We start from the raw sequence: 13732 nt of genomic DNA on the forward strand, positions 1-13732 counted from the left end.
ATTAGCAGTATTTGTAGCTGTTCACTTATGGCCGTATCTTTAATTTGTCTTTGCGCTCAGTGCCTGTGCTTCCTGCGGCCTCACTATGTAATCGCGGCGTTAGGAAAATCAGCTTGAATAGTGACGGCGGGCCCACTCAGGCTGCGATTTGACAGTCAGCCAAGTCAGCCTGGGCCGTTCAGAGACCCCGAAGTCTGCTGGGTGAGACGGGACATTCCTAACAGCAGAACTCATTCTTTACACCATCTCCGCTGCCATTAGTTAATTATATGCAGGTGTTTTCCTTTCTCTGTGGTTTTTTTTTTTTCTTCTTCTTTCCCTTACTCCTTGTGTTGTTGTAGATCTAATAAAAATGTAACCATAAGTACATAAAGGCGGAAAGACGGCGGAAAAAAAGCGAGAGGGAGACGGTGTGGAGGAAGTGGCTGAATGTGCTGTGTGAAGCAAATTATTGCCCCCATGTAGATTCATCAGTTCTCCCCGCTGGATTAAGGAAGGGCCTTTCTAATGAAGTTCGCCCCGTCAAAATGAAGGGACTAATTCTGATTTAGCTGAGGTAATGAACTTCCCCTCTCCTAGTGAGAGCAGCACCATGGGGTGAGGAAAGAGGGGTGGTTGTGCAAGAGGGGAGGAGGAGGAGGAGGAGGTGGAGGAGGAGGATGGGGCAAAGGAGACTGGATAAAAGAGAGAGAGAAAGAAGGAGGGAGGCGGCGTGAAGACGAGACAGAGCGAGGACAGAGAAAGCAAGGTGGAGAATGAGGAAAAAAATTATGCAAAACGGCTGTCTCGTATTTGCTGAGATGTATTAAATTTCCAGCGCGGCTGCCTGTGTTATATAAAATTATGTTAATGTCTCGCGGCCCGCTGCGATCGGCGGCTTGCTGGTCCTGAGCATGCGTGGCTGGCCGCTACACGGAGCGCGCTCAGTGGGACTCAGCTTTTCTATTAAGGAAAACCTCTAGACACCTGATGATGAATTCTCTCTCGCCAAATGTTCCCCCCTTTTTTGTGTGTGTGTGTGTAGAAAATATGAGCGCTTTTCTAAATGACTTTGGAGAGCCTGGCGTGGCGCTTGGCGGCCTGCGTGGAGCAAGGGGTGGGTGTGGGGGTGGGGGTGGGGGGGCGGAGGGGAGGAGGGGTGGGGGTCCCTCTGCACCAGGCTAAGGGAGTCAATTAAGGCGAGCACTGATAATTATAAGCCGGCAGAACGCGCGGGCTGGCTAATTGTACAGTGTTCCATGCCGCGAGCCCAGCCGAGGGGCCTCTCCTCCACGCTCCCCTTCCCCGCTTCTTTGTGCGGACCACCAAACCCCACCGAGCCACATACCTCGGCCTGACAATGCCCCTGCGAGGCGAGCGGAGAGAGTCGGGCATGTGCCCGTAATTAACTTCTCCCATTCAGACCAAAACCTGAAACACGGTCGCATTTCAGGTTTTGGTTCTCTTCTTTTGTTTTGTTTTGTTTTGGGGGGTTTTTTCCCCCTCGATCTTCTTCCATCGAGCACTCTAGGAAAGTCAGGCCACAGTCACTTGACCTTTGTTTGCTTCTAACAAGGAACAAGCCCAGCACTTTAGAATAGGCATGTATAGAGTAAATTAGAGCATTTCAGCTGCAGAGTGGTGTTTGTGTGGCTGCAGGGGGTCCGGCGCTCCACGCAATCCATCTCAGCAGCCTGCGCTGTTTGTCCCCAGCGGACCCCCGTACCTGCCTGCAGCTGCGGCGCCTACATATCATTCGTTAACAAGTATTCGGCTCTCGCCTTTGTTGTTTGTGGATTTCTCCTCCTCCTCTCGGTGACCTATGCGCTGCTCACTTGACGGCGTTTCAGCCGGTGTGAGTTTCGGCTGGAGGGACAGCAGGTAAAGCTCCAGATTCAGCTTCAAACAGCAGCGGGCTTCAATCAAAACTTGCATGTTAAATCTGAATGGCAACCAGCCGTTGGGTGGCAGCAGCCGAGCAAAACACGCACACATCACTGGAAATAACCCAGTGTGTTGCCCAAGGACAGTTTGAAAGGGATCAAACCGCCAACTCTGGGAGTGGAAGATGATCTGTGCTGCCTTTACCCTTTAAAATGCCTTAGTCATATTATGTAAATAGTTCTAGTAAGCAGTGAATTACCATGTTACTAATGTGAACTCAATTGTTGGAATGATTGTGGTCAAAAGTATAAACTCACCTTAGTTGTATTCTTATCCTTAGAGATGCTAAAGTTCTCAAAACATCGACTCATGAAACAAAACTGGGCCGACAAATATGAGCAAAAGAAGTTAGGAGGATTAAGGCAGTCTGGACCGTCTTTCACTAACAGCTAAACCCTGAACTAAAGAGAGACAACTGGGTCCAACATAGCTTCGTACAGTCTCTGCAATTTTCAAGCTTTTCTACCGTTACTGTGCAACATCTCATGAACGTGTCTGCGATGTCAAACGTTACTGCGGTTTGTCAACTTCCACCTTCGAATGTGAACACCGGCTGAGATCACTGAAGCTTCTGCAAAACGGAAAACTTTTGTTGGTCCACGGAGTCACTGCAAGTGTAAGTTTTTGAAAAGCGTGTGTCCCTACATGTCATCTCCATAGTTTCCAGTGCCTATGTGCAAACGGACACTGTTTTCAAAACGTTGCTGTGTAAACGCGAAACTTTTCTTAAACAAAAATGCAAAAACGATGCGTTTTCACTCTAAACATTGTCGGAAGATGAAGACGCTGCTGATCCAGTAAACATCAGCTTCGTGAAACTGTAACAGTTGAGACAAAAGCTTCTCCCAATGCTTTCAACCAGTCCAGTAGGAAAGGAAGAGAGTGTAAAAGATGGTTCGCTGTACTTATTTCACAAGATGACGTAACTTCTTATCGCACAGTGACTGAAACGGTCAAATTCAGGTCCGAGTGCCATAAAAACAACATCAACAAGTGACTCCGTCTCAGCGCAGATTCCTCAGAGTTAGAATAGAGACAACGAATGTTGGACGTGAAAGATTGAAAAGAAAAGAAATAAAAAAAAATAATAAAAAATCAACCAGCAGAATTTGGTCCTAATTGTTTCCATGATGTTGTGGCGCTGTTTGCCACGTTGTCATGACGCAGCTAATGCGAGCCATGCGTCCAAAAGCACGAGATCCAGGAGGGCATTCAGAAACACGGCGCTGCCTCGAGGAGGTGACAGAAGGACCCATCCTGTCTGGTTGGAAAAATGATTCCCCTTATAATAAAATAATACGGGTGCCTCGAAAGCTTTTTCTTTTTCTCTTTTGAAGAATTACATAAGAACTTTTGATAATCTAGACCTTTAACAACACCGTCTGCAGTGCACCCCATTTCTCCTCAACATGCATCGTAAGCATTATCTGAGCTGCAGTTTTGGCAAATCTAATAAGATTATTAGCAGGATTTCTTTTTATTCTCTTTCTCTTTGTGCACTGAATGTGCTGCAGATCTTCATTAAAGATCGTGAACTGAAGCACGATTAATGCTAAATGGTGCAAACTACAAGATGGATTATTGAGACTAAAGGTGGAAAATGAATGAGGAAGTGGAGTTCAGAGTTTTTTTTTATCAGCTAAACTAAGAAGCTGTTGTGGGACAATTGAGCTTGAAAATATTATTTTCCACCACAGATTTAGCAGAAAAATTCAAACTAATCTCGGGTTGAAATGTATGTATATGAGGAAGTTTTTGCAGGTTGCGGTTAAATAACCATAGTTTTTGGTTCCTGGCACGTCACCGAGGCGGAAATGTCTGAAAGCGGTGTCCTTATGTTTTTGTCCCCCATGTTTTGTGAAATCCAAAAGGTGTTCTAGCCGGCTAACCCTTTTGTAACACCCATTCAGGCGTTACGCATGTTTATCTGGACAACAGAAAGCTGTCGGTCTGCCGTTTCCACCTCTGGCCCGGGAGCCAGCGGAGCTGCGAAGCGGTTGATGTGGGCGCAGAGTGGCGGATCCTAGCAGGAGCCCAGCCCGCTCTGATTAGCACCTCCAACGAGCTGCCATGCATCAGAGCCGACGTTCTCGGGGAGTCGCGCTCCCCCACAATCCTTTGCTCTCGCCGTGCGAGGGCGTCGCCGCCACAGACGTGTCGCAGCCAACAGTGTCTCGCTCTCTCTCCCTCTCTCTCTCTCTCTCTCTCTCTCTCTCTCTCTCTATCTCTCACCTCTCCTGTCTTCCTCCTCATTACTGGGAAAAACTAATTCCGGCTTTCAGCCTCGTCTAATAAAAAAAAAAAAAAAAGTAGAACATGCTTAAACTCACGAGTTCCATCTTTAAAAAGTTACATTAATAGTTCTTGATGAAAAAGTAACTAGTGGCGAAAGTAACTCTTACATTCCTTATAACAGTATTAACCAATTGGGCCTGGCTCATCACAAAAATGAGCCAGGCCCATACATGATTACAGATTACTTCATTAAAAAGTTTTGATTACCACTAGTTACTGCAAAAAAAAAAAAAAGGATATTTGGATGTTAGCTGAAGATAAATCAATTAGTGGGAGGAAGATGCTCTGTAATCTGGATTATAGAATTACACGGGAGGAAGATGCTCTATAATCTGAAACAGCGGCTTTGGCAGCCCTAAGTATGTTTTCATGTACAGCGAAACCAACGTTCACGCGCATTTATTAATTTCATCATTGTCAACAGTGATTGCTGTGTTATATTTAGAAGATTAGTCCCGTTGTAGTACTTTCTGATGTATTTCTGCAGATTCTCGTTACACAAGAACTGTTTGAGGGAATGAAGGGTGAATTTTCTCCACGCCGGGATTAAATCTTGTACTTCAATTTTGAACATTTTGCACTCGATTCAGTCTGTCCTTCTCAAACCGTGGAGGCAGGAAATAGACATTAGTGAAGTTCCCCCCCAGGCGCCGGTTCTCCAATCAGCTTTGGTCCGGGGGGAGTCCATCCCTTTGCGCTCCCACCTACCACCTTCCTACCCCCATCCGCTGCGTTCTCCTTAATGGGCCTCGCAGTACTTCTGAAATGAGTTTGTTCCTTATGAGCAGTGCTCCTACCTCAAGAGAGCACACCACACGGAGGTGGAGTCAATTTGTATTCACCCATAATTCCCTGGGCCTTAATCACTCTGATTTTCCCCCCATTATCTGTTAATGGATAGTTCCCGCCGAGAGAAGAGAGAAGTAAACCCACCTACTGTTTACAGGCCTGAAGCTGTCTGCTCTGCCGCCATCCACAATCCCTCGGTGGGTTCTCTGTACAGCAGCGAGTCCGCCGAAAAACCCAAATCCTCCCGTTTTATTAACATATAACTCCGACGTGAGGCTGAGCGGTGCGAGACAGATGGTGCAAAGGGAAGCAGGAAGGTGAATTTCCTCATAAAGGAGGCTGTTCCAGACAGGTATGTCTGCTGTTGTAATGGGAAGGTGTTGTCAGTTCAGACAGTGTAGCGTGAGATTGACCTGTGGGCAGGGTGTGATATTGTCTCTCCCTCTGTTCTGGCGTCCAGTTAAGATTTGTGGTGCGATCCAAACTTGAATGAATAAACTTTCAGGAATTTGTTTATCTGAAAGGAGGTTATAAACATTGCAAAACAAGTCTTTTCATAAGTTGAAGAGTCTAGATCCTTGAGCCCAGAAGATAACCCTCCTATTGGGAAATTCAGTTCATGATTTGTTTTTTGATCATTTTATTGACTACTCCTATTTAAATTATATTTCAGATAAACAGTCATTCAAATGTGATTATCGTCCGTTTATAATGTAACTTGCTAATATTATCCTACAATGACATTTTAATGATAGTATTGATAGTATTACACACACCCACACACACATATATTTTTTACATTGAAAGACAGGGAATCACTGTCTTTGTGTAAATCCTCCTATAAACAAAATGTTTTCATTTTTTGGATCCCGACAGCAATCGACAAGAATACGTTTTTATGTGAAAGTACAGGAAGTCAAAAATTTAGGGAGTTTAGGGAGAGGTGGAAATGAGATTTGAAAAAACTGAAACAGCAGAGGAAAATTTAAAAAAATGTTTTATTAATTCTGTTAATTTAGTCTTTGCAACTAACTCTACGTCTGCTTTCAACATGTTTGAAAATGAGGTGGGAGACCTTTCCTCAGCTGGCTCCTCTGGACTTTTATTTGAGGATTTTATGATAAGGTATTTTTTACATTGTACCATGTTGTGTTTATATGTTGTCATTCATATATTGATATATTTCATAACTTCCGTCTCCATGTCTGTGCCTGTGGAGGCTCAGAGCTCCTTCTGATCACTACGTGACGAACGCAGACAAACGAACACGGAAACATACGGTTTCCAGAAGATTGTTTTCATGTAAAAATCATCTAAAGAACAGAAAGAGCTCATTTGAATACTTCTGTTTGAGCAATATGCCTCTCCTACGTTTATTCTAAGGCCCTGTTTAGGTAACGTGAAAACGCATGTGTGTGGTTTTCATTACAAAAAACAACCAACAGCACCCGCTAGTGGTCCTACATGAAAACTACACCGTTTTCAGCATTCATGCCGTTGCCGTGTAAACATGAATCTTTTCTGAAATGAAAACGCAAAAAATATGTTGAATCACTTGAAATGTTGCGCAAACGGAGTCTTAATTGATCGCCTGCAAAATGCAAACAAACAGGAAGTACAGTCTGTTTGCATGAGCACATAATTCTGCATGCAATTTTACAAGATCTTAGTAAATAAGGCCCATTGTTGTGAACGACAGATCAATGATCAAATAAACAAGTTCTTATTTTCATTCAACATTATTATACCTGTATTACATCGTTACATTTACGCCATTGATTTTCCTCTGAAACATGAAGCTCTGAAGCTTCATGTTTCAGTAGCTTTTCTCACTTCCTGTTAGCTGGAGTCGACTCCTAAATATTCTGGATTTGTTCTCTGGCTTGTTTCCTCATTACTCGCAGTGAAGAAGAGCCTTGATTGATGCCCTTAATATCATCTACTTTGGCAGCGCAGGCACCGCAGACCCTCTGAAGAGCGAGCTCCACAGATGCGTTCACTGTCCCCAGAGAGGCGTGTAAATCTGAGTGTCAGATTTGTCTTGTCCAAAGCCCGAATGCTAAAAGTGGTCCAGAGTTTCTTTAACTCAGCTCAGTAGAGTAGTTAAAATCGAGTAAGGGGCAGCAGCGGTGGAGGGAGAATAAGCTGAGGGAGAGTTTTTAATTAAGCAATGCCCTGCGTTATACTTAATTACACGCCACAATCAGAAAGTTAGACTGCCTTTAGTTACTTTCACTCACTGTGAGCACTGCATTTTCCACTTTGAAGTTAAATAAGATTGCCATCACATCCATTTACACTGTAAAAACCTTTAGAATGTGTGTTGAAACTTCTGGCGAATATTAGTTTTTCTAAATAAGAAACAAAATATTCACTTGGTTTGTATCACATTTGCATTCCGTTGTAAATTACCGTATTTTCTAGACTACAAGGCCCTGTTTCCACAACCGCATTTCAAGTGTAAATACGTAGTTTTTGCGTTCAGAAAGGTCTCGTACTCAAACGGCAGTGTTTTCAAGATGATGTCCGTTTACGCTGAAATGGCAGAAACACAGAAAACGATGTAATTTTCCTGTGGGGCCACTAGTGGGGGCTGTTGGTTGTTTTTGTAATGAAAATGCACATGCACTATAAACATTAACAGTGGCGAGTAGACAGACATTTTTTATGGACAGACGACAAAGCTGGATTGTTATTTTAACTGACCCTCAACTATAAAAGGAGAACATGGACTGGGACTCACGACATTCTGGAGGAAACGTTGTTGTTATTGTCAATCTACTCACACATGCAGATGAACTATTTACTGCAGCCATAGTGAGCAAGTACAGTAGCAATGTTTCGGAAAATTGGCATTTTCCCCTGTTTTCATGGAGAGGAAACATTTTCAAAAAGTTCCACCGTAACACCCGTTTTCAAAAGGTTTTCAGTGGCTTTGAGCACCGTTGTCATGGAAACAAACACCAAAAACACAACAAAAGTTTTCAGTTTTCACTTGAAAACGTAGTGTAATCTGGGCCTTAGTCACTTTTTTCACTGCTCATTCAACATGTATTAAAAAGGGATACATTGGTATAAGCCACCTGTGACCACTAGATGTCACTGTATGACCAAAGAAAATTGCTACTGTATTTGACTGACAGAGCAAGAAAAATGTCTTTGTAAAGAAAAATGTCCACATCAGAGTTTGAAGTAAAAATTGAAAAGAGAGTTCGGAGTGTAAATTCCAGTGTTATACGTTCTCATGTCTTTAATAGCCTGAAATTGATGATCTGCAAACTCTTCAATGCAATGGCTTAAAAGTTGGAAAAACTTTAAAGAAAAGTTAGATTTGTGTTGTTGACAGTGAGACATCAGGTTTGGGCCACCTTCATCCTCATCAAGTTTGCAATGTTGTGTACATACATACAGTACATGTTTCTATGACCTAAAACTGGCACATCGGATATGATCCAGTCTGTACCATAGTATTAAAACTTATAGACCGGCTGCAGCGGTGTGGATGCTCCGTAATGAGAGCACTAAGACCTGCCAGCGTCCCAAACAACCTTCACATGCACTTCAGCCCGACGATAGTTTAAAAAAAAAAAAAGAAAAGGAAAAAGTAAACAGCACAGAGGAATAAAGACCATTTCTTTTTTTTTTTTTAAGTAGTTTTCCTCCCCTCCCTCTCCCCTCTCCTGTCCTCCACACGGGAGAGATATTAGGCGTTTGTGTTTTAAGGAGCTGTGAAATACATAAACCATGAGCCGCAGGAACGCCAGGCCCTGTGGATATGCAGATGGGCTTACTTTGCTGGTGTCAGGGATGCTTAGAGGGAGCAGACACAGGAGCAGCTCTCATCTGAAGGATTTTCTTGGGAGTGCAGAGGGACAGGGTGGTGGCAGCCGAGAACACTCGGGAGGCTCGGGAACCGGCGGCGGGAGGGAGGGAGGGAGAGAGAGAGGGAGAGAGAGAGAGAGAGAGAGAGAGAGGGAGAGAGAGAGAGAGAGAGAGAGAGCTGACGCTCCCCCGTGGGCCTGTAACTATATCCAGAGTCTGCTCGCTGCAGAGGGGAGGGGGTGAGCAGGGCGCCGCTGATTGGGCGGCCCTGGAGAAGGACTTGGGGGTGGGGGGGGGGTGCAAACGGAAGTGACCTCAGTCCAGCGAGGCAGCTACAGGGGCGAGCGAGCCCACTTCCTCCCCAGGCTCTCACTAAAGAAACAGGCTGCCAGCCTGATCCCCCCCCCCCCCCCCCCCCCCCACACTGCTGACGACTAACCCAGCCCCAGACAGGCTGCAGCTCACAGGCTAACACGGCTCCATTTGCTCCTCGCAGACTCTTCTGCTCTCTGATTATCGCTGTTCCACAGCACCACCACCTCAGACGGACCCCGTTCCAAAACTCAGACGCAATAAATCCCGGCAAGATGCAACATTTAAACCACCAGCAGCGCTAAACTGCCTGCTCTACTGGGGCTACGCACGCTAATGTTATTCTTTAACGATGCATGCACATTTACATCATACGATCAATACAAAGTCGCGATAGGCGAATATTACCTCTGTTTTGGGGCAAATGCTAATTTCAAAGACTTTTCCAGAGGATTAAAATGATCTAAACTCACATTGTGAAAAGAATTAACCACACTAAAACCAATAAATACAACATATAAGCGGCTAACAGACTTGGAGTTCCTCCTCATAGATGCTGTAAATCCTCATTTTTCTCTCCTCTCTGTTCATCACGGTTACACAGCACCGTCACCTTCAATACAATCTGCTGCCAAGTCGACCACAGTAAAGCCAATAACACCAATAAAATGCAACATTTAAACCAGGAAAAGTGCTAAACAAGCTGTTTTAAAGCGGCTAATAAAGCATAAATTACCGAGCAATGCTTTCGCTGTAAACCTTAAATAATACAGATTTACTCCGTGTTTTGTGACTTTAATATGGACAGGTGAGGCTTTGGTTTTACCTGCCTCCGTCTGAAAATGGAAAACAAAAACAATTAATTACTATTTCAGGAAGGTTTTCCAGGTTTTCATGACTGAGGTTTGTTGAAACTTGATGGTTTGTTCCCGTCCTGTAGGAAGAGCAGATGGAAACTTTCCTTGAAGTATCGTCAGAGTTTATCATGTCCCGTAGACGTAAAAACAATATGTTTCCGTCTGATCGCCGAATCTCTATTTTGCTCTTCAGCGATAACTATTAGTCTTTTTGGGGATGGGGGAAATTAAAAACTGCGTTGATTTTGATTGATATCGGTCGCATGCAGCTGAGATGCTCCGTCACACTGAAGAGGCGGTTCCAAATCAAAACATCCTCAAACACAGACGCGAAGAGCCGCACTCGTGACGATGCTGCAGCTGATCCTCCTTCGCTTCCTCTCCTTGTCCTCCTCTCGCCGTTTGTTCTCATTGCCAGGCATTCGATCGAGGCGTCATCTGTTTTCCTTCTTCTTCTTTTTTTTTTTTATTTCTTTTTTATGACATGCTATCCAGTAATATTCAGCGTGTGGTGCTGAATACAACCACGACATTGGTCGGACGTCGTCGGGCTTCATTGACAATAAATCGTATGGGTGTTTTTTGCACCTGCTCACAGACACAAGCACTCGCAGGTCAGTCAGCCATGAGCGGAGTTATCTGCATAATGAAGCGGGCCGGGGGTCTCCAAGGGGACGGCGTTGCGCACCGGGGTCAAACCAGGGCTGCACATATGGCGGGAAAACGGCCGATCCGCCAGCGCGCCGCAGCCCGACCCCGGTGCCGTCACGGCGATACGCAAGCCCGACGCTGATCAAAGGGGACAGCACTGACCCCCCCCCCCCCCCCCCCCACTGACGCCTCATCTGATGCCTGCTGCCACACTCAGATGCACATGTAGGCTGCAGAGTACCTCATCTGTCAAATGCATGATTTCAGAACACATCAGTTATTTTTTGCTTTTTTTTTTTTTTTTTTATTAAACTGCTTTGATCGGCTTTAACCTGAGCCGCCGCGCAACGTCTGCTCTTTTTTTATTTAAATCCAGCACACATCATTGCGCAGACGTTTCAACCCACGTCTGTGTACGAGTCAGAAAATATCCGTACATAAACGTGTCACTGGCAAGCGCTTCTCCACTCCTGTTTAGCTCTGCAGGAGATCTTCCCATACACTTCCACTGGAGTTCAGTTGTCACTATCAGTTATTATCACTGCAGAAGCTGCCATGAGATCGGCTTTCTGACGGAGATGTTGTGAATCTCACCAGCTTCAGTATAAAAACAGAATCATTTTGTTGTGTTTTGGAAAAAGCAGTAGGAAATGGGTGAGAAGTAAAGAGATGTGTAAAGGATTTCTCAGTGGTTAGCAGATAATCAAAGTGTTTTTACAAACTTTGAGGCGAGTTTCATGGCAGCATCACAATATCTCAGTGTTTTGTTGTTTCCACTATTCTTAAGAAATCAGATTTTTTTTTTATTGCATTGGAGCCTCTTGCAGGCCAGTGTTCTTATGTGTGACACCCCTGATCCACATAGTTCACCGCATGCCAATGATGTTGGTAACGCTTTAATTAGTGATGGTTTTTTTCTCGGTAACGAGTAATCTGACGCGTTACTATTTCCAAACCAGTAATCAGAGTTAGTTACTTCTTCACTGTGTGTTACTACTGCAACGTCCCGCAGGACGTTGGAAAGGAAGATGAGTTCCTTGTCTGTAAAGTCGCTTTATTATTAAACAGAACCGGGCCGCTCCTTCGTTCTCCTCCAAACAGACACACACACACACACACAGTGCATGCAGTCTCTGCATACTCATCTGACCCGCCCCCTTCTCCACTCTCAGCCAATCACAGACCAGCTGGCTCTAACGGTGCGTTCAGGTGACACACAGAAGAATCAACAAACCAACAAACATCATCACTAAACCATATTATTGCAACAAGAACGCAACTGCAGAGACGTGACACTATTTTTGTAATTTTCCCGATTAAATAGATATATTGGCAGGAAGCCCCGCCCCTTTTTTCAACCAATCAATGAAAGACTTTATTTGAGGCCAGGCAGGGATCAGCACAGAGTTTATTCGCAAAATAATTTTTTATGTTGAGACTGTAGGGGGTGCTGTCGGCAGCTGCTGAAAGTAACTAAAAAACGTTACCTGTAATCAAACTTACTCTTAAAAACAAGTAATCAGTAAAGTAACTAAGGAGTAACCAATCAGTTATCGGATTACTTTTTCACGGTAACTGTGGCAACACTGCTTGCATGCTGGACGAGTCCCTCGAGGTCCTGCAGTGTCAAGGGAGCACCCGTCTGGACCCGGTGCCGCGGCGCCGCGGGCCTCTTCTTTTTTTTTTTTTTCCCTTCTTTTTTTAATCGACGTTCCAGAGAACTTTCCGAGTCACTTGATCGCGGTTGCGCGAGTCTACGGCGGTGACATTTATTGAAGCGATCCAGGCGGCGCGTGAGGCGGGCGGACGGCGAGATAGACGTGTGGGGATTTGTAATGCCGGGCGAGAGAGGAGGTCTAATCTGTCCGCTGGAGCGCGAAGCTCGTGGAGGAGGAGGCTTGTTTTGGCAGCTTTGACAGTCAGTTTATGTAAACTTGAAGAAGTGATGCGACTGGAGATTAGAAGACGTTAAAGTGAGACGCCACTAACTTGTGTTTTGTGTTGTTTTTTGTTTTTTTTCTTCTTCCGTCCTTGAAGTCGTCGTCACGTTTGAAGCGAGGCCGTTTGACTGTTTTATTTGTGATCCGGTTTGATTCCACTGAGCAAAGCAGTCGTTTGTCCTTCATTTAAGCTTCACTCGCGCTAATTCTGCCCAAGCTAAAAATAAACCCTGGTGTAAGTTAATCAAAAAAAAAATAAGATGGAAGTTCGCCGTGCCCCCGGTGCAAGGACCTCGTCTGAGCGATTAGGACCCCGGCTGGTCATCCAATTTCTGCCTGATGGGAGCGAATCACACGTTATATTATTTCCTCTCCGACTCATGAAAATCACAGAGAGGAGCCGCCGCCGCAAATTTGCAGGAATTTAAATTTTATGTAAAGAGGAAACGTGGAATGAGAGCAGAGACATTTGTTTTCCAACCCCATCTTACCGTTTCTTTTTCTCTCTCTCTCTCTCTCTCTCTCTCTCTCTCTCTCTCTCTCTCTCTCTCTCTCTCTCTCTCCCTCTCTCGCCCTCTCTCTCCCTCTCTGTCCTTGTGGTTTCTTCTCCGCAGAGGAAGGACTGAACCACGAATGCAAACTGTGCAGCCAGTCGTTCGACTCTCCGGCGAAGCTGCAGTGTCACCTGATCGAGCACAGCTTCGAGGGCATGGGCGGGACCTTCAAGTGTCCCGTCTGCTTCACAGGTGGGAGCCCGCAAACACTCGCTTTGTTTCAGCAGGAAACGTCTGAACCGCGCCACAACAGAAACAGTCCATCAAACTTAAGCCCACGAAAAACATCTGCAAAACAAAAAGCTTCATTCCAGCTGCAATTAGCCACTCTGAACAAAAGGAAATAAGAAACCAGCACATATATATTATTTAATTTCTATTTTTATTGGCGACTGTTTCCTGTTTCCGTTTAACATTTCCTTTATGTCTGTACTTGTGTCTTTTAAACATGTGTTATATCTTATTGTTTGGGGTCTTGTTAAAGAATACTTCTGTTACCGCTCGGGGCAGACAATACAGTTTAACTTTACTCATCTCATCTTATCTTTTTTTTTTTTTATCTTTTCTGATCTCATCCTATCTTTACTTA

General features: G+C 44.7%; 1 protein-coding gene across 6 annotated transcripts in view; it reads left to right on the forward strand.

The window, feature by feature from the left end:
• The window catches only part of LOC308117159 (zinc finger protein 521-like), a 142295-nt gene that overhangs the window by 96262 nt on the left and 32301 nt on the right, over positions 1 to 13732 (forward strand). For all 6 annotated transcript variants that reach the window (XM_080475856.1, XM_080475857.1, XM_080475853.1 and 3 more), the window contains one exon: positions 13204 to 13335. In XM_080475856.1, the coding sequence (XP_080331982.1) occupies positions 13204 to 13335 (132 nt within the window). The remainder of the gene's footprint in view (positions 1 to 13203; positions 13336 to 13732) is intronic.

Source organism: Lipophrys pholis (assembly GCF_963383615.2).
Source record: "Lipophrys pholis genome assembly, chromosome: 1".
NCBI lineage: Eukaryota > Metazoa > Chordata > Actinopteri > Blenniiformes > Blenniidae > Lipophrys > Lipophrys pholis.